We start from the raw sequence: 20,497 nt of genomic DNA on the forward strand, positions 1-20,497 counted from the left end.
AAATGGAGCGCGAGTGGTGTGAAGTTGCGCCGAAAACAACATATTATTTAGGGGTGCAAATGCACAGCTGGAGATCTGTGGAGCAGCTGCAGAGGTGAGGAGTTTAAGTGCAACGTCTGCAGACGTGCATAAAGGCATATACGCTTTCATATACATATACATATATACATATGATACATACATACATACATATGAAAAAACTTAAGTATTTAGGTATGTATGTAAGTCCAAAACCGTGAAAATGAAGTTTGACGGTGGAGTAAGTAATACTCTCAATTACACATACATATGTACATATGTATATTAACATAGGTTTGTGTTATTTGAATGCTCCAGAATTCTCCTTCTGAAGGCATATCTAATGAGCTTTTAATAAGAATGCGAATATGTGCATAGATGCGAGGGTGTCCCATATATTTTGAAGCTAGAGGGAAGTGTTGATTGCTAGAGCTTAAGCTAATATTTGTAGGTATATGTGTCGTTATAAGTAGATGTTGGCATCAAGTATGCTGTTCATTTGCTGAGTGGAATTTCGGGTATGTTATTTGTAAGATGAAGAGCAGGGAGCATAGTTCCATAATTTAGTTCTACATCAGGGTGGCTTGAATTAACGCACGAAGATATCAATCATTTATAAAAGTCCTTGCCTGTCACCCGAACATGACGAGGATTTATGAATATTAATAAATTAACTAAAACTCTTTATTGGAAATATACTTTCTTCTTATTAGAAAACATTCATCAGCAAACGGTTTTGAATCATTTCAAAAAGGCTGGCTACAAAAAGAAACTCGATATTTGGGTACCACAAGCAAGCAACCGAAAAAACGGCCAGAACTGATCAACAGAAAGGGTTTCGTCTTTCATCAGGACAACGCTTGACCACATACAAATTTGATGGCTCGGCAAAAACTGGGAGAGCTTGGCTGCGAAGTTTTTATGCATCCACCACATAGCCCTGACCTCGCACCATCGGATTACCATTTGTTTCGGTCAATACTGAACTCCCTTAATGGAGAAAAGTTGGCTTCAAGAGAAGCCTATGAAAACTACTTGTCGCAGTTTTTCGCCGAGAAAACTGAAAAGGTTTAGACTGATGGAATAATGTCACTAGCAGAAAAATAGCAAAAAGTGATAGATTAAAATGGCACATATTTGGTTCATTAAAGTTCATTATAAATATAAAAAAAGATGAAGTTTGATTAGAAATACGAAAAGACTTTTTCGACTACCCAATTTATATCTTCAAAATTTCTGACAACAATCACTATGAAAATAAAGAATAATTTTTCTAGGAGTCAATCGCAATTATTGAAGTTCTAACCATCTTAAGCACGAGTGATGTACGTACAAAGCTTCAACTTCGCGTCGTAAATTTAGTTACATTGCTACGGAATATCACTTGTATGGGAATGTAGATGAAAGATGCCCAGTAAGAAATTGTATATGAAATTCGAAATGTTGAAAGGGTTGTCTTTGTAGTCTCATAAGTTCTTTCCAATTCTTTTTACTTCAACTCAATAGGAACTACCCGAAATTTACTCTTATGGTCAAGTTTTGAACAAAACAACAATATATTAGAAAAAGCCGGTGAGATAAATTGCATGAAGACATAAGACCGACCTCTCTGACATTGGAGTACAGAATCAAAATCGTAGTGGAAAAGTGAATTGTCTGAAGACGATGTCACTTAAAAAATGGACTTTACTGGAAGAAAGGAAAGAGATTATGTTAAGGAGTGTAAAGGGTATATTCAACTATCAGTTGAAGAAATAAGAATATAAAGTTAAGATACTATGAAGTCTGTGGTTGACACCAATTATTCGACAGAAAAAACACCAAAAAGATATACTTCCCCAAGAGAGTTGACAATTTCATCGCAATACACTCACAAAAAATTCTGCCTTACTAAATTTGCCAAATTTTAAAGCACAATTTTTAATTTTTTTGGAACCAATTGCTATCTAATTTTTCAAAAAAGTACATTCTCCTCCCATAGCATTTTATCACTATTTTATCTCCGCTTTTTCAATTCCAGCGCAGTGTGAGCAACTTTCATAACATCATTATTCACCAATCGTAATCGATATTGAAAAATGAAAAATCCACCAAATTAATCTTCGACTACTTTCGTGCAACAATCATCTACAAACAATCAGCCAGGCGGCCCGCCAGACAGTCGATCCAACAGCCAGTTGCCAACATTCACTACCCCTCTGCGTTGCTTACCACATGCTCTCCGCTTTACCGCCTCACTACCTCTCTCGCCCACACTTTCAGCGCTCGGTAGCCCTACATCCACTTAAATTGTGGTCAGCATCGTTACGTGCAGCAAGAGCAGAGTGGAACCGGCATCGATTTCAGTATCGGCCAACCGCATTTGTGGTACAATTTATTGACTGGATTTGCCGGCGAGCACGTCTCGAACGGCGTTGCAAGCCGAGCGATTGAAAGAAAAATGCTTGAGGCAAAAAACCACGAAATGCTGCTGCTGTGGTGGAGGCAAGAAGACCAGAGCAAAGCAAACCGAATGAAAAAATGCACAAGCAGATAGTAAATAACAAGCAAAGACTCAACTATTGGGAAGATTCACACATACGAGTACATATAGCACGTATGTGATAAAAAGTGTAGCGGTGTTTTAGGTGAAGGCGTGCGTTGCTGGTCGAAGCAACTGTGACGAAGATGCATGAGAAGGCTCAACAGCGTCGAAGCGTGTTATTTACCCGAGAATTCAAAGCAAAAGTCCAGCCGAGCTTACCAGCGCACTCCTTAACCGCCGTGCTAAACAATTATATGAGCATACATACATGCATATGTGGTTAGGCAAAAGTGAACGGGTGGGGCGCTGCGTGACTTGTGGTTAGTGTTCTTGCCGAGAATTAATGTGAAATGTTTATCCAATGCTTTGTGATGGACAAGAAGATGAACGTAGTTTAGTCGTTGGAGAGTTTATCGCACAGCGCCGGGATAAATTGGATGAACTGCTTGGATTGTTGGCCGTCAGACGCCAAATAACCGGCAGGCAGACAGACTGGCCAGCAGGCAGCAAGACAAATAGACAGATAGAAAGCGAGACATGAGCAATCTTTGTACGTTCGAGCATTATAGACATGTTTACCCGTAGCGGACGTGGAAAGCTGCTGCACTACCGACAGCCAGAAGCAGTTGTCAGTTGTTGGTGAGCAGTATATGTGAGTTGATGAGCATAAACATATGAGTAGTATTAAGAGAAAAATGTACAAAATGACCGCGCATTCGGAAGCATAATTCGTGGTAGCTTATGGAAGACGTATGAGTACAGTTAGTACAGGGGGTGAGTCTGATGAAAATTTGAATGCTATAAAAAAGTTCAAGTTAAAAAGGAAACATATCAGGTTAAAATCATTTCACGCAACCACGTTCCATTTACGAGAGAAAATGGCTGAAATTGAATAAATAAGAAACATTCCTTAATGATGGCCTTCATTCAGTAAATATTAAGATTTTTTCAGCATGTTGCTGTTCAACATACTACTGAACTTCCTGAGTGTAGTTAATGAAATATAAAAATATTTGGCAAGGCCTATTGTATACCGAAATAATGCTCAGTGAAAGATCACAGAATAAATTCGGGATTTCGGTAGTTCGGGATTTTGAGAATCGGTTTTGATTTTGATACATTCAGTCTAAAAAATGTATGAAATAATATTCTACACAACATTCGGGATTTAAAAAAGGATTAGTAATCGATGTGAAAATATTTTCGGGACTCTGAAATTATCAAAACAATACTGCATGAAATTGAAACTATTTTCTGGATTAGGAAATAACTGAAGAAGAAATACTGAGGTAAAAAATTCGGGATCCCGACTGGAACGGGATTCACATCACTCAACTAAATCTTTATTTCGTTCAATATCTTGGATTGTAGAATTGCAAATAAAAATAGTATCCAAAGAAAGTTATACACTAGATATGGTAAGCAAATACTTTATCCGCAAAAGAACGAAAGAAAACTATCTGACTTGACAGAGATCAGAAAGCTCTTCACTTCGGGATTAGGAGAGTTCGAGAATAATTTAAAAAAATGTGCCAAAATTCCAAAATATCTTTACAATATTCGGGACTTCGAAGAAATTATTTCATTATTCGAACAGACAGCTTCGATTATTGTAGTATCGGCTCTGAAGTTCTTCCTCAAATGATATAAATTATGCAAAAATAGATTTGGAATTTTTTTTGAGAACCCTGAGATTTATCTCGAAAAAAAATTGTAAACTAATGCCGCACCGAAAAAGAGACGATTATGCAGTGAGGAAATGACAATTTCAAATATAAGTCGCTTAGGGACGAGATTTAAAACGGTATTAACGAGTTCAATTCGAGATGCGATAAGCATAATAAAAAACTGACTGAAATTTATCAAATCTCAATTAATTCACTCGGATTTGTTATAACACTTTTCTCTCAAAAACATATTGAACATAACAGCATTGTTTAAAGCTCCACTGTACGTTGTCTTCGAGCACTTGCGGTTTATTCGCTTATACTCCAAAAGCATTTAGGAAATCAAGTAAATATGTGAGAGTGCTTAGCAAGTGCGTACATACGTCGGTACAAATATGATGAGCATATATTTGAGTATATGATAAGTCCACACACAAACACTCCGCAGCGAGGGTCCAGCTCATAACGCGCATATTTGCTCAGCCAGTACACTGACGCGGCGGCTGGCGTCGCTGAAGATGAACTATTTGTGCGTTTAGTTTGCCAATGTGCTGAATGCATTGCGAAATGCGGGCAACTGAAGTTTACACAGATAAACTAAACGCAACTCTATTTGCGCACAATTTTACAACAAACACTTATGTGCACACCAACACACATACATACGTGCAGATATATTGATGTATTTGTATGTGGCGTCTATAAATAGTTATTAGATGCATGAATGCGCGCTGAATACAGCCAGACGGACAGACATAGAAATGGAATTGCAATTATGTGTATTATGAGTACACTAATACATACACACTCACATATGTATATGCATATTTACTAATACACTAACACAAATATTTGGTTCGAAGTGTGTGTGTGCTTACATATCATTCGGACATATCGGTTTACGCCATAATGTTGCTGATACTCAAACACTCACACACACACTACCCCATCCACACATTTTCTCTCATTGAATGTTACGTATACGCCATGGCGTGTGCTTCATTTTGGTTAACTGGCATCATAAATATTTAAAGCATTTACAAGGCACACACACACTAACCGGCATACCTATTTACATGTATATAAGTATATGTATATACAAACGCAAGCCTTAAAATTATTTATACAAAGTTGCTGTGGAAAAGCTACAAGCAAACTTTGTTAGTGCTTGTTGGCTGGCAGCCTGCTTTATTGCCCGCCTTTGTTGCTCGCATACCATTCAAATATTTAGTTGCTGCTAAAGTCCTTTAACCATTAATCGGCCCCAATATTCCAGCTGTGCTCACAGGTAAATAAATACCATTAATGAGCCAGCTGGGTATTAGGTAGGCCTGCCGGTGCGTAATAAAGCCTTTGAAAAATATTTGTGTGCAAATTTACGTCATGCGTGAGTGTGTGTGTGTGCGTTGTGCGCCTTTGTGTGCGCACATGCCATTGAGTGCTAAATTGGAATTTTACTTTCATGTGTGAAATTGTATGCGTAAAATGTCAACTGGTTAATTTGCGTAAAGTAAAACGCTTAATTAGTAGTTTATAGAATTTCGTTGAAACGAATAAATGTTTAACGTACATATGTATGTATGTTTGTAAGATATTAAGCTAATTGAATTGATAATCAATTGAGAGTACGTATTTTAGCTGAAATTAAAAATTTGAATATAATTCGGAGAGCTTTCAAATAAAACCAAAGAGAGACATAAAATATGTATAAATCTCAACATTTACTTAATCGAAGAATAAAATTAAGCTTTTCACGTTTCACGGGTCACGTCCCAGGAAATTTTTTCCAAAACAAACAATACTTATATATTAAAGTGTTATCAAATTAGAAAATTAATTGCTGAGATTGATCTCAGATGCTGATTTCAAGCATCATTAGAAGAAGTAATGAGGTATAGGCCACTTATTAGTTTGGAAAATCACAAAAAGTTGACGCAGAGTATATAATTTTTACTGTTGATAATAAAAAAAAATTATTAATTTCGGTTGCATTAGAGCTACAAATCCTTCACAAGTGGTGAGTAAAATACAGCAGCCGTCTCTGAGAGAGTACATGAAGACCGTGAAGTGTCGATTTGGTGCCATTCGCAGCAACGTGGACTGACGTATGAAACGCCAAGTCATTTTAAGCCGATATTTTAAATTGAAAGCGTACAAAATATAGCTTGTGCAAGAATTGAAGTCGCTCGGCCTCTTGAAAAGTTCTAAGGAGGTCCGATATTTTGTATTCAGAGATGAGCCCCATTTCTGGGTCAATGAGTATGTAAACAAACAAATTTACCGCACTTGGGCGAATAGCAACCTGAAGAGATTCAAGAGATGAAATTTCATCCAGAAAAACATAACGGTTTGGTGTGGTTTGTGGACTGGAGGAATCATCGGTTCATATTTCTTCAAAACTATTGCGACTATTTGATGCCTGAAATGGAAGCTCGTGATCTTGGAGACATTTGGTTTCAACAAGACGACGCCACTTCCCACACATCGCATCAATCAATGGATTTATGGAGAGATTGGCCACCAAGATCGTGTGATAGCACACCGTTAGACTTCTTCCTGCGGGGATATGTAAAGTCCAAAGTCTATGCAGACAATTCAGACCTTGGAGCAAAACAACACGCGTGTCATTCGTCATTCGAAATACTCGAAGGAATTGGACTCAACAGATGGAGCATATACTGCTAAGAGATGTAAAAGTTTAAAATTGCAAGAAAGTCTCACTCTTTAAAAGTCATTGTAAAGGCTAGGGAATAATGATAAACTCCTCTGAGTAAAACTTGAATCTCGAAGATTTATTTTGGGGACTTCACCTATGTAGAGTTCCGAATAGATTGGGATCAGGAAAAGCATTGACTTCAAAATTTTTGGTCTACAAACCTAAATAATAAGAAGAAATACTACAAAGGCTTAAAATCAATCTGCTAATTAGAAATAACTAAATAAAGTATAACTTTTATCAGTTAAAAAAAAGTAGATTATTCGAACTGGATAGGAGTTTTTAGTTGCGGCTTTCATAGAATAAACGCGAGACTTATAATTGCTTTTAGCTTCTAAAGTCATTTGTATCATCTATGGAGGAGAAAGAAGGTCCTCAAAGTTCATCAAAAGGATATATGTATTAAATAAATCACATTTTTCCAAAAGATAGCTGAATATTTTTCCATTAGACTTAGCTTCTGGTCACATTTCCCGCCCACCATAATAGCATCTGGTACGTTATTAAGCTGAGAAAACATATCATATGCAGTAATAATCTGGAATTTATTACAACACAACATACCACGCGTAAAAATATTTATTAAAAACAACATTTTATAAAAAAATATTAAAATATAAAAGTATTTCATGTACCAAATACATACATATTTATATAGACGCGAAAACTATTTTAGTCCTTTTGCGAAGAAAACTTCGAAATACCGAAAATAAATCACACATCATTGAAACTCCATTGCCAGAGTGCCCCAAAGCAAGATCGAACCATAGACTTCTTTATACACCAACACCGTCATTTCACCGCCTCAATACATCCACCACGTGACTCATTGTTAGGCGCTCAATGGCAACAGATACGCGTTCGACTGTCACGTGCATTCACATTTAGATGCACAAAGTTCCGCTGGCGATTCGATATCTCGATAGCATGCTGTATCTGATGGATGAGCGTCTCCATGCTGCGTTTGATTTTGATGAATTTGTAGTTGATTTGTCGACTGATGCCGCACAACTCGTGCGAACTGCGCGCACTCAACGCCACATGCGACGATTTCTTCGGCAGCAGCGTACGCGCGGCTTTGGCGCTGCTCGTTCGCACGGGCATCGAGCGCACCGAGGTGGCACTGCGCGCCGTCTCGGGCACTTGACTCGTGCACTGGTATTGCGACCAAATGTTTGCCATATAGTTTTTATAGTTCTTCAGAAGCCAATCGGAATTGTAGCGTATGTTTAGGCGTCGCACCAGCCGTATGGATTCGTAGATGGAGCGTTCGAGATGATGGCAATTCTGGAGTGCGGCTTCAAGTACTTTCGTCTCATCCATATTTTGGCGGGTGTGTGAATAATGGCAATGAATTGTTTGTTGTGTCTGCAGTGAAGTTGGAGCTTGACGCGTTTTTGCGTTTTTTATTTATCTTTTTGTATTAGTTTCTGTAGTTTGATGTATGCAATGCTGTTTGAAGATGTCATTGACGTGTTGCCTTGAAATAATCCCAGAATGTGAATGTGTTTTTTATAAATTTTTCTCGTTGATTCTTCTTAAAATATTATTTTTTTTTTAATTTTCTTTTGATTAAAAATTTTGTAAATTGTTTTTGTCAAAACATTTTTATTCGTTTGTTTATTTGTTGTTTTGTTATGGCACTTTTAATTCTTGATGTTTCCATTGAAAGGAAATTCAATGTTATACTTTGGGTTTTTCTAATACTAAAAAGAATTTCGTAGTAAATATTTTATTTTCTTTACGATAAAGTATTTAGTTGATTTTTTTGGAGTTGACTTCAAATTTTTTAAAGGAACGAAGCATCCGCTAAAAGTAAATTTTGAATATTTTCGGAATGTTACTTGAATAAATGAAAAGCTTTTAAACTTTAGCTTGAGCTTTATGAGTAAAAGTGAAAAAATAAAAAATTCTTAAGCTTGATAAGTAGCTTTTATAACGATATTTTTCATTTAAGTGAAAAAGCTGAAAGCTTTTAAACTTGAGAAGAAGCTGTGTATGTAAAGGATTTTCTTTAAGAGAAAACTCAAAAAAAATTTAGGCTTAATAAGGAGCTTTAGATATGAAAGCTTTAATTTAAGTGAAAAAACTGAAAGCTTTTAATCTTGAGAAGAAGCTTTTAATCTTTGAAAAAATGAAACGATTTTAAGCTTATTAAGGAACTATTAGCGAAAGTTTTCATTCAAGTGAAAGAGCTGAAAGCTTTTAAGCTTGAGAAGAAGCCTTACATGTGAATGCTTTTACTTAAGTAAAAAAATTAAAAAAATTCAAGCCTGATAAAGAGCTTTAGATGTGAAAGCTGTCATTGAAGTGAAAAACTGAAAGCTTTTAGGCTTGAGAAGAAGCTTGAAAGCTTTTATTAAAGTGCAGAAATGAAAAGTTTTTAAGCTTGAGAAGGAGCTTAAGAGATGAATGTTATTATTTAGAAAAGAAATGGAAAGCTTTGAAGCTTAAGAATGAGCTTTAAGTTATTAAAGTGAACAAAGAAAAGACTTTATGCTTGCAAAGGAGCATATCTCGTTGAAGTGAAAAAATTGAAAGCTTTTAGGTATGAAAATCAGCGTTAGTTGTGAAAGCACTCATTTATGGAAATCTGTTAATAACATCATAATGGTATTAAAACAACAGCCATACTATCAATAGCTCCAAATAAAAGATGCTGTTCTCCCAATTCTATACACCTCAGCAAGCAATTAAGCTTTTACCCCACCAAACACAACTGAAACTAATTTGAATGCAAACCATGTTGCGAGGAATAAAGCAAAATTAACAACGAAATTGATCTTGTTGTCGTTAATGAATTATTGGTATGTATGTATACAGAGTTTCCCTGCTCAAACCATCAATTGAACGCAGTAAAAATTTCGCTTTGTCGAGAGCGTTAGGGGCGATAACCAGCTCCAACTGCATGCTACCCCGAAATTAAAGTGAGCAACAATCGCCATTGCTAAAATTCAACCGATAATAATAAAAACAAAAGCACACACAAAAACAAAAGCAACGTCGAAATAGTGAGCGCCACTTAACCCCAGAAAACTAAATTTCGTTCGTTTGTCGTTAGCGCGTGACGACGCCAGGCAATAAGGATGAGAAAGGCAGCTCGAGATGTGCGCGGCGGCAGTGGCCGTAGCAAAGTGTTGGCAATTGTTATGCAGGCGTGCGCGTCTGACAGCGAACAGCAGCAGCTTATCGCTCTAATGGCATAAACATCCGAGACGTGAGCGCAATGCCAATGAGAGTCAAGTCCAGGCAAGTGGCTTGGTGTATAAAGCAGGAGACTTTGTTTGGCGCTATGTGCGGCTATATGTGCGTGTGTGTGTGTGCGTTCAGTGAACAACACGCGCAAACCAAATCAAGCCAAACCAAATCAAAAACTTCCTAGTCAAAGGCGCATCAAACCAAAAACCTAAAATGACTGAACGAAGGAATGCGCTAACCGTAAAAAAGCAGCCAACTCGCGGCGGTTGAGACAGAAATGAGCGCGCAAACCGACAAAGTTGCAGCGCGATGCCGCACTTCAAGCGGCAAACAACACGTTCTCGCTCATACCTATTTATTTGTTTGTATGTTTGTTTATGTAACAGTATGTAATGGTAAGTATAACGGGTATAACGGTGTATGGATGTAATCAACTTTTCAACAATTTCAACTCAAACTCCTCATTGTCTGTACGTCGTGTTCGCAACGCAGTGGTTCATTGCAAACCGCTCGAATTTCCGCACTACACCGCCGGCAGCTCATGATATGCTACAAAACGTGCCACGGAAATCTTTTTCAAAATTCAATTCACACATTTTGTCAGTTGTCGATATTTTGGGCCGTGATTTGCAATGCGAGTAAGCGCCGCTGGCGGTCAGCCCCGCCCCATTGACTACGAGTAAACAGTGTTTTCGCTGGCGCTTCACTTGACTTGCCCTCCCCCGTTCTACCACTAAGTAATACTACTCATATACATCAGTTTTGTTAGTTAGTGGAGACCTCGCCGTTTGCGCTTAATCACACGCATTGCAATTTGCTGCGGCGTTCCGCGCTGCGTTGCGCGTAAAATGAAGCGTGTGTGTGTGGGGGGAAATTGTACTGCATTGTTGTTGCCCTCTTGCATGCTGTGGCTATGATATGATACATTTCAATGCAGAGAGGAAAAAGTCCCCCATGTATGTACATACAAATGCATGGCAATAGCTGAAGATTTTGAGTGCTATCGATTGCACTTTAGATTTCGATATGGTAGATTGTTTCGTATCTGAGCGTTAATGAGTGTAGTTGCAAAGGATATCAGATTTATGAGTTTAAAAACAACTGCTTGATGAATCTTCTTCTTTATTTTTTAATGATTAAATATGTTCAAGAATTCGATTAGTCAAAGAAATTGAATATTACTTTTAAAAGAAGAAACCCACCATAGTGTGATTGCAAAATCTTCTTCCTTTTTCTTTATAACAGATAAAAAATGCTTTAAAGTTAGTCTAAACGGTTGAACTTAAGCTTCATAACTAAAATTGGAAACTCACCACTATACGTGGTGTAAATTCTAATTACAGAAACTGATAATTATTCCTTTTTAATAGCTAAACACATTTTAGCTTTAGGTTATTCAAAATAGTTGGTCAAAAAGAGAAACTCACCACAGTGGGTGGTGTGAATTATAGTTTCAAAAACTGGCGGTTATTTTTTTTTAATGGATATAACAATAATAGCGTAAGTTTAGTCAAAGAAGAAGGCCAAAAAATTAAACTCTATGGGTATTACGTTAAAATATAGAAACTGGTGGCTACTCCTTTTTAATAGATAAACAATAAAAGCGCTAGTTTAGTCACAGAAGAAGACTAAATAAGGATCCTCACCACAGTGGGTGGTGTAAATTATAATCGTAAAAGCATCTTTTTAATTGATAAAAAAATACTAGATTTGTCAAAACAGTGGGTTAAAAAGGGAAATTCACCACAGTAGGTTATGAAGGTCATAAAAAGTAAAAACTGGCAGTTATTACTTTTTAATGAAAAAACTAATAGCGTCAGCTTAGTCAAAGCAAATGGTCACAAAAGGAAACTCACCACAGTATGTGCTATCAATTATTATTGTAAAAACTGCTGGTCATCTTTTTAATAGATAAAAACATTCTAGTATTAGATTAATCAAACCAAAATGTCGCAAAAAGAGAAACTCACCACAGTTATTTTACAAAGAAATTTTATAAATGTTATTTATCATAAATATTATGTTTAAATTTTTTCCATAGACATTTTTTAGAAACCGTTTATTTTATAATAATATTTGATATTATGATGCTTTGAAAAATCGAAAACTGATTTATCAAAATTTTCTTGAACTGCCTTTATCAAACCGAAATTAAATGGACAAAAATTCTCACTTTTTTTCTCTCGAATTTGGTAAAATCTCAAGACTTAAAGATGAAAATTATAGAAATAATAGAGCCAACTTAATTGGTAAAAAAAGGATCACTTCAATACCTGCCATTTATTGGTCTAAGATCTAGTAAAGGTTGCTTCACTGTTAACTCCACGGTAGGAGCGCTTAACTTTAAATAATATTAGGCAATAGATGGGTCCATGTTTCAAAAGGGAATGTCATAGCCAATTTAGTTCTACACAAAGAAAACACAATCTAAGATACGAAGGCTGAGCTCACACAAAAAGTGCAAATTGTTCGGCAACTCGGGTCCCTAACATGAAGATGATGAATAAATGATGAAAAAAACGGCCTTGAATATTGTTGTATAATATCTTTATAAGCAAGTAATTTTACTATTTTGACTTAAATATGGAAGAAAAAATTTTTTGTTTTTCCTTAAGTCAAATCAATTTTCATTTTAACATTTCAGCTCTTCAAGTCATTGATATGTCATCCACTCCCTCCAGTCAGTACATTCGATTCTTCCTCATTTGCAACTTATTCCTCCCGTTTTTATTCCATCTCCGCTTTTTCTCTACACCCATGCCTCCTATATCACGTTGCCTTGTGAAGCCACTTTATCTGTGCTTCGTTTCACGCTTGAGTATCTCCTCCAAACGCCACCTTTCTTTGACACTCAAAACATTCTCCAATTGTTCCAGTGTCAGATTTATTTCTCGTTTCGAGTGCAAGGGCGGCCAAAGTGTTGTAATGGCGAAGGTTCTGTGGGCGAGAGAGCAGCGAAATGCGAGAATGTTTTACTTTACTCCGCCGTTTCTACTAAAATATGTCAAAAATGTTTGCTGCTACAGTTGTTTCCTCTTTATCACGCTGTTCTATGTGCTTTTATTGTTGTTGTAGCTGGTGTTGGTGCTAATCAAAGTTTCTAACTGCAGTTGCTCCGAAAGTGTTAAATGTACATAGTTAATTGCTTGACAAAGCAACAAAAACAAAGCAAGTGTTCAAGTATTTGTGCTCTAGTTGGTTGTTATTGTTGTTGTTGGTGCTTAGCTCTTGGCTCGTGCTGCCTTTTCGGGGTTTTTGTGAGCTTTGCAATTTCGGTGTTAAAAGCGAATTAAACCAAGTGGGTCAACGAAAGGTGAAATAAATACTCAACAACGGTGTTAAGTTGCAGCGAGCTTAGTAAAATCGCTTCAGTTTTCTAGCTTTCTCCGCGTTTTAAAATATTCTACTGAATTAGTGGATGCTTGGACGTGAAGTAGTGCTTGTGTGTATGGAATTGGATACACTTTACTTTTGGAGGACGAGGGTGGACAAATCGAAAGGTGTGTTATTACAATTTTTCTTTAATTATGTGCTTTTATTATTCGTTACAACTCCAAAATTTCAAAATTAAAATGATTGACTTTTTTCTACTCATGACAAACAGCCAATTGGGCGATTTTCACACTCTTCAGATTCAAGCAGCCATAAAATTTTAATTTTGATATTATTTCGGCCAACTATAGGCTCTCTGCTTGGACCAATATTAGTTTCAAACCAGTACCAGCAACTAGAATTCATAAATAGTCGGAATTTCGTAATGGATCAGCTACCCAAGTTATTTTTCGACAAAAGTACGAATCAGCTTGGTGACCACTTCTGGAAGCCAACGAAAATGGTTCAGAGGTTCATTGCGCTATGTATATCGGGAGCTTTAAGAACCACTCCAACTTGAACTAATGCTAAACCCGTTACCTATAGATCTCTTCGATGAAAACTGAGCGGTAAAATCGGCAGAGCGACTACTGGCCAGCCGGATACTTCATATATAGAACTCTTGGGAATAGCTCGGTGAGTAATGGCGATTTGATAAACACCGACTACATGATACCACTTTTCAATTTGAAAAGAAAGTTTAGAGTAAACGTAGAAAAAGATGGTCGAAACTGGAGGACGCAATTGGTGCGATGATATACTGCCCAGTGTTAGGATTAAGGTAGCCAATTAAGCTGGCGAACTACTGGAGTACTATTTTTCAAGCAAAGGCAGACAACTCTACATTTAATTAACGTAAGCAGCTAAGCAGCAATCAAGGTAGTAACCTCAGTTTGCATATCGATCAGAAGTGTCTTGTGAAACAGGGAAGCAAAGGAGAGTCTAACCAGAACTAAGCGACTTCACTTCTACTGAGTGCCAGCTCACAAAGGCATCCATGGCAATGTGATAGTGAATGAGAGTGCTAGAATTGGTTTACGGCTGTCATCCGATAATATAAACAACGTTGGAAAACTGCACGAATTGTCTTTACGATGATTTATACAAATTAAAATTCGATGAAATGAGATATCGCGCTTTCCACACTTGCTAGGCCACGTTTTAAAGATTTGGGGGCTCCACGAAATAAAACACTAAAAGAAGTATCGATAGTGAGGCCCAGAACCTATTGAAATTTCCGTCAAACACTGGCATAGTGAAGCATACTATTTCTCATGAACTACGTAACGGCGATTCCATCTGACATCACTAAGAACGGATCTATGCCTGGCTCACGAGTCTACCAGAGAAAAATAACCTAACCTTTACTCCTCTAATTTATTCTTATTGGCGTCGAACTTATCAAAATTCGGAGCCAAATGCACCACAAATGTTGAAATGAAACTAAGAATGATGATAATTTTTCCACTTAGTAGAGTAACTCATAAAAATCAGCTTTTGAAAGTGGTTTTAAAGCCTTTAGCTTTAATTCAGATTATGTATAATAATATAATTTATATCCTTAATAAGAACTATGTCTTTGAAGACTATTTTTCTTAAGGATAGCAACTAAAAAGAAAAGCGGAAATTCCCTTTATTGCAATTAATGTGTTCGTACTTTTTAAGAATTGCAAAGAAGCCTCGGGAAAATTTTTCATAATACCAAAAGGTGTGTGACTTCGCTATATATATACTTCCGCCTAATTGTAGGCAATAATTTTTTATTGGTTTTGCGTGCGCTAAAACTAAAGTATTGCCTACATTTAGGATGTAATCGACAGACTAAGCATAAATAAGAGGACTGTACAAGCAAGTTAAAAGTTTATAATAAAATATATAATAACAATACAGCAATTTAGAATAGTTTGGCTAAAAATATGTTTACATTGAGCTTATTATTGCACTGCACGCTCGTGCAACACTTCTATGTTAAAAATAATGTTATATTTGCATTTGTGCTATCCACTTCGTGTACAACAAACTACATTGTAAAAATTATCCAATATACTGGGGAACATACCTGTGAACACGCATCGCATCGATGGCAGTCGGCTGCATGAGTTCATGCCGTTGCACTTCCTTGCGGAACTGTGCATTGTAACGGCGGAATGCGTCCATGTAGCGCCGTTGGCAAACTTGCTGACTACGCGCAGCGCAAATATGACAAGAACGACAGTGTGGCGAGAGGCGGCCCAGAGCGGCGTGGTGCAAGGCAAACGGAAAGAAGTTGAATTGTTGAGATGCAATCGATGGATTACAGGTGCAGCAGTGAGAATAAAAGGACAATCATGTGAAATATGAAATGAAAATATTTGCTGAGCATACAAACGAACGAGTAAGACGTGGAGCCAAGCAAGGTAAACCACAAAAAAAAGAAGAGGTATATAAAATGAAAACCACATGAACATAAAGGACTGCAAAGGCAGTCTGAGACATGACTAATATACGTGTGTGTGTGTCTGGTGTATGTAAGATTCTATGAGCGTATGCACGAGTGCATTCTCGAAGCCCTTGAGGGTTTTACAACTACGACACGATGTGTGCACTGCACGTACAAGAGCGCTAACTACTGGAGTACACGGATCAGCGCCGGCAGCAAACCGCACACAAGGTCTCAGCTACGAATGGGCACCACTGAGCGTTGTATGCATGAAAGCTGGTTGCGAGGAAGCAAATCAAATCAAGCCAAACGAGGCAGTAAGGAAATGCAATTTCCTGACGAATTGTAAAAAGATTTGTTGCGCTTTTGCGTTGTCTTCCTGGTTGGGCAACAACAAAGTACACAAACGGAAAGCATGAAGAAGTGCACCAGAGTATAGCTATAGATATTGTGGATATGTGTTGTTTTTGCTTCGACTGCAATTGTTGTCACAGTGCATAGCTATGCACTGCCGTTGCCAACTGTATGTGTCTTTATTATTTTTTTTCTCTTTTCCCTATTTTTAATGCCATTTTTCTATCACCCTTCACGCTCACCTCTCTCCGCCACTCTGCCAGCACTTGTCTACTTTTTAAGTAAGTATGTTTGTATGTATGTTATTCACTATTTGCTACTCACTAGGTTTGCGTTTGGTTGGCATTGCTCGAGGATCGCGGCGGCCCGTAGCCAACACGCCGGGCGATAAGTACGCGGTACCATTGTTTTTGTAGCGCATTCATCGGTCGCTTGAACGGATTTGTATCGTATTCCAATTTCATATTGTTTCAAGCACTGCAAAGATACGGAAAGAAAGCAAAATAAATATATAGTCTCCATACAAATAAAAATAATGAGCGTCTATAGTATTTTGCTTTTGTGAGCAAGGCATGCTGCTCGGTGCGCGCTGCTGCTCGGATATGTATGCAACATGCGAAGCGCAATTGCAATTTCACTTGATTGCTAACACGTTGCTTGGCTTGTGCGGCTTCGCAATTTTTCACCTGCTCGTTCTGTTTGTGCACTGTCTTGTGATTTTCTGATTTCGAGATTGCACTAAGGTATATCGCGGCCCTGTTGGTTATTTGCCTTATCGGATGGTGCAGCTCGTTGGTGACGACTGTTTGTATTGAACAAATAAATTGGCTAAGTATCGCGCTCATACGTGCGCAAGCATGTGTGTGTAAGGACAAATAGTAGTGGTATAATAGGGTTGCCAATTGGCGGTAATTGCAAAAAATAAATATTGTGATTTTATGTTGTTTTAAGTTGAATACAGAAGAAGAGAGAACGTATCTTTTCGGATATTAAAAAAAAAATCAAAAAAAGAGCGGCTTAAGATTTAAAATTGGATCTGTCAGACTATAATAAGAGCTAAATATCTGACGAGACGTGCACAATTTGGTGCAGCTCTTCAAGTAATTAACTTTTCCGAAGCCGAATCTCCGTTCGGTTCAGAACAAAAGAAAAGTGAAGTCGTGACAAACGCAAATGTACTAGTAGTTAGCTAGCTTTGGAAGCCGAACAAGTTGCACAATAAAAAAATATTAAAGTACTGCATAACCATCACTCCTCAAAAAAATTATTTTAGCTAACAACAAATCTACAGGACATGATAGAATCCAGGCTGAACCAGGTGAAACTCCTTCTTCCAATTTTCACAACCTTCTGCGTACAAGAGAAGATCCCTGAGCACTGGTTTCAGGGAATTCTGGTAATGGTCGTTCTTACAAAGAAGTCAAAGTCAAGCAAAACTGGACTAATCTCTGAGAAATCCACAACCGGATTTCGACCGAATCGTTAATGCGTTGTCCCGATTAACACACTGCATATCATTGTTGAATTAATGAACGAATGACAATCGTCTTTCTTACTTGTCTTCGTTGACTATAGCACTGGGTTTGAAAAATCGTGTAGCGAACTAAAGATGCTGGCAAAAATAGGAATAAATGGAAATGTTTTATTGAGGTCCTAAGCTCCGATGGGAGGATGGAGTCATGTGAGAAAAGTTCTCTGATTGCCATTCACTTGGGAGTGGCCTGACACCATTCCTTTACATATGGCTCAAGCAGCTCACGACTTCCGGTATACCAAGTATCTACTGGGTAGCCAAAGAAAATCCGTTTGAAGGCGAGCTAAAATGAAAAAGCGAACTGGGCTTGGGACCCGCCGCGTAAAAAACGTCTTCGCTGTTGTAAACCACATAAGCGGTGTCAACGCCAGTAAAGAAAGAAGAAGGTGCTCCAGTGGACGGCATATATCCGTTTACCATAAATTACTATAGAACTAAGCTCGTTTTAGATGAAACTCCAGAAGTCAAGTAAATAATATTATATTCGATTCATTAATACTTAATATTAATACAAGTTTTGATATAGGTTTCATTATGAATTCACAGTACATCAAAAAAATATTCCACAATCCTTTTATTGAAACCAACTTGAGAGATTATAGGAGGATTATATGTAAAATTTGAAGTTAGACGAAAGTATTGAGATATTATATTGAGTATGGAGTTGGGTGACCAGCACTTAAAATAACTGGACAAAAATCTCCACGAAAGCTTATGAAAAGCTTTGTTTTGATGTTTTATTTCTAAAATTTTGGTTTCTGGTTGGGCTGTCTCTTCAGTATTCATATACTTTGATATTTTTTTTGATCGGAACAATTTGAGTTAAGCTCATCTCTTCATAAGCATGACTACTTGAGGTTCTGTTATATCGAAATAAGATATTCCAAAAAAATTGGTTTTTAACATTGGGTTCCAATCAATGAAGTTCGTTGGTTTTTCAAATTAAAGATAAAAGTTTGTTTCTTCTTCGAATCGTCTGGAATCTTCTAAGAGGAGTACATTACCTTCACCACCTTAATTATGAGGTCCTTTGAGGTTAGGTAATTCACTTACTAAAAATTTTTGAAAATATATTCGAATTCATTCATGAAACCCCGCTATTTGGCAACCCTAAACAGCACCGCTATATATTACGTGCGATTCCTCATTGTACATCACCAAGGCAGCCAATTTTGTTTCGATTTATTTTAGCGCATTTGTTTAACATTAAGGGGTCGAAATAAACGCACAGAACAAAAAATGAAATTTCGACGCGCAAATGAAAAAGGGTCAAACTGTAAAGGAAAAAAAATGAAGTTTAATTTTTGTGCAGCGCAGTTGCGGCACAACTGGGATTTCGGCATTGTTAAACTGTTACAGAGCAGTATGTTTGGCCAATAATTTATGGCGAACGCTCAGTGAACGAATCGATATGTCATTATGGTGTAATGATGCCATTTCAACCCGAACGAAGCGAAGAGGAAAGCAAAAAGTAGCGTCAGTGAGGGCTAGAAAAGGTCAAATATGCTGATAAGCGAGCAGGAGTAGTTGAAAGGAGTTGTCTAAAGTGTAGCAGGAAGTTGCATGGGGCGAAGGGTGTACGGGTCAATGACGCGCATCTAATGGCCATTGGTACACAGCTGGCGTTGCTCCAAAAATAGTTTTATATAAAAAAAGTAAGAAAGAATAAGAACATCGAAGCATAAATGCTTTTCTAATATAAATGCGCGCCAATTTAAAACATAAATTGCAAATGAAAACTTTTCGAGCAAAACATGCAAGGCGGAACGAGGCCCCAGCTCCAACAACGCTTATCGACGACTGGCCTGGTGAATGAGTAAAGCGGGACGGACAAGTGCCAACAGCTGCCAAAACTTATTGCAAGTGATAAAAATGTAAAATCGACAACGGAAGTGTGCATGCGAAGCGAAAATGGAAGGAGAATACAGGAAAGCCAGCAAGCGGACTAACAAGCGCACTGACAGTACAAGCTGGCATGCTATCATTTATGTCGTCCAGCCAAGTTGACATACTGCCCCCATGTGCATGGGCTAAACGTTCAAAGCAATCAGCGCACAGCGACAGCCAGCCAGCCAACCAGGCAGCCTATCAATGCCACACTGTGTCGACAGAGTATCTTGAACTTTGCCAGCGTAGCGAAGTTGAGGCCTACATGGGTTGTCGACCAGGCAACTGGCATCAGCTGGCGTGTTGTCTTTAAGATTATTGATGATTGCCGTTATTTTGCGCTCACATACACTTTATATGTGTATATACTTGTATCAAATGTGGTAGTAGTGTGGGTAACAAATATGTGCTGGAAGCATACTTTTTGGCGTGAGTTTTTACTTGTCGACTTAGCTGGCACATATTTGCCGGCAATTTACTTTGCCAAGCACATACTGACACGCTGCCATTGGCGCTTTAAAACAATTTATGCGCGCAAACATATTATTGTCAATTGCTTAAGTGGGGGGTGCTCGTACATTTTAGTGCGCCTAAAACTATACATATGCTTACAGGTTTACAAGACAGCAGTATTTATGCACCCTTTCTGTTTTATGAGTGAGCAAATACACTAAATTGTTTAGCTTTTTATGGCGTTGCCTACCAAAAATATTATTATTAAGGAAACCCGTTTTGTCCCATAAACCCATATTCACTTAAAAGTGCTGTTATGTATGCTTTGTTGTTGCATTTATCGTATAAATTTATC

At 37.6% G+C, this 20,497-nt stretch overlaps 1 protein-coding gene across 1 annotated transcript; it reads right to left on the reverse strand.

Moving 5' to 3' along the window:
- Positions 1–12,732: 12,732 nt before the first annotated feature.
- LOC120769050 lies at positions 12,733–17,057 on the reverse strand. The gene is made up of 4 exons (XM_040095900.1): positions 16,955–17,057; positions 16,593–16,745; positions 15,555–15,677; positions 12,733–13,060 (listed from the first exon to the last, which is right to left on the reverse strand). The coding sequence occupies exons 2-4, from the start codon at positions 16,730–16,732 to the stop codon at positions 12,916–12,918; spliced, it is 408 nt and encodes a 135-aa protein (XP_039951834.1). The 5' UTR covers positions 16,733–16,745; positions 16,955–17,057; the 3' UTR covers positions 12,733–12,915.
- Between the last annotated feature and the right edge of the window lie 3,440 nt (positions 17,058–20,497).

The sequence above is a fragment of the Bactrocera tryoni genome, chromosome 2 (genome assembly GCF_016617805.1).
Source record: "Bactrocera tryoni isolate S06 chromosome 2, CSIRO_BtryS06_freeze2, whole genome shotgun sequence".
NCBI classification, from domain to species: domain Eukaryota; kingdom Metazoa; phylum Arthropoda; class Insecta; order Diptera; family Tephritidae; genus Bactrocera; species Bactrocera tryoni.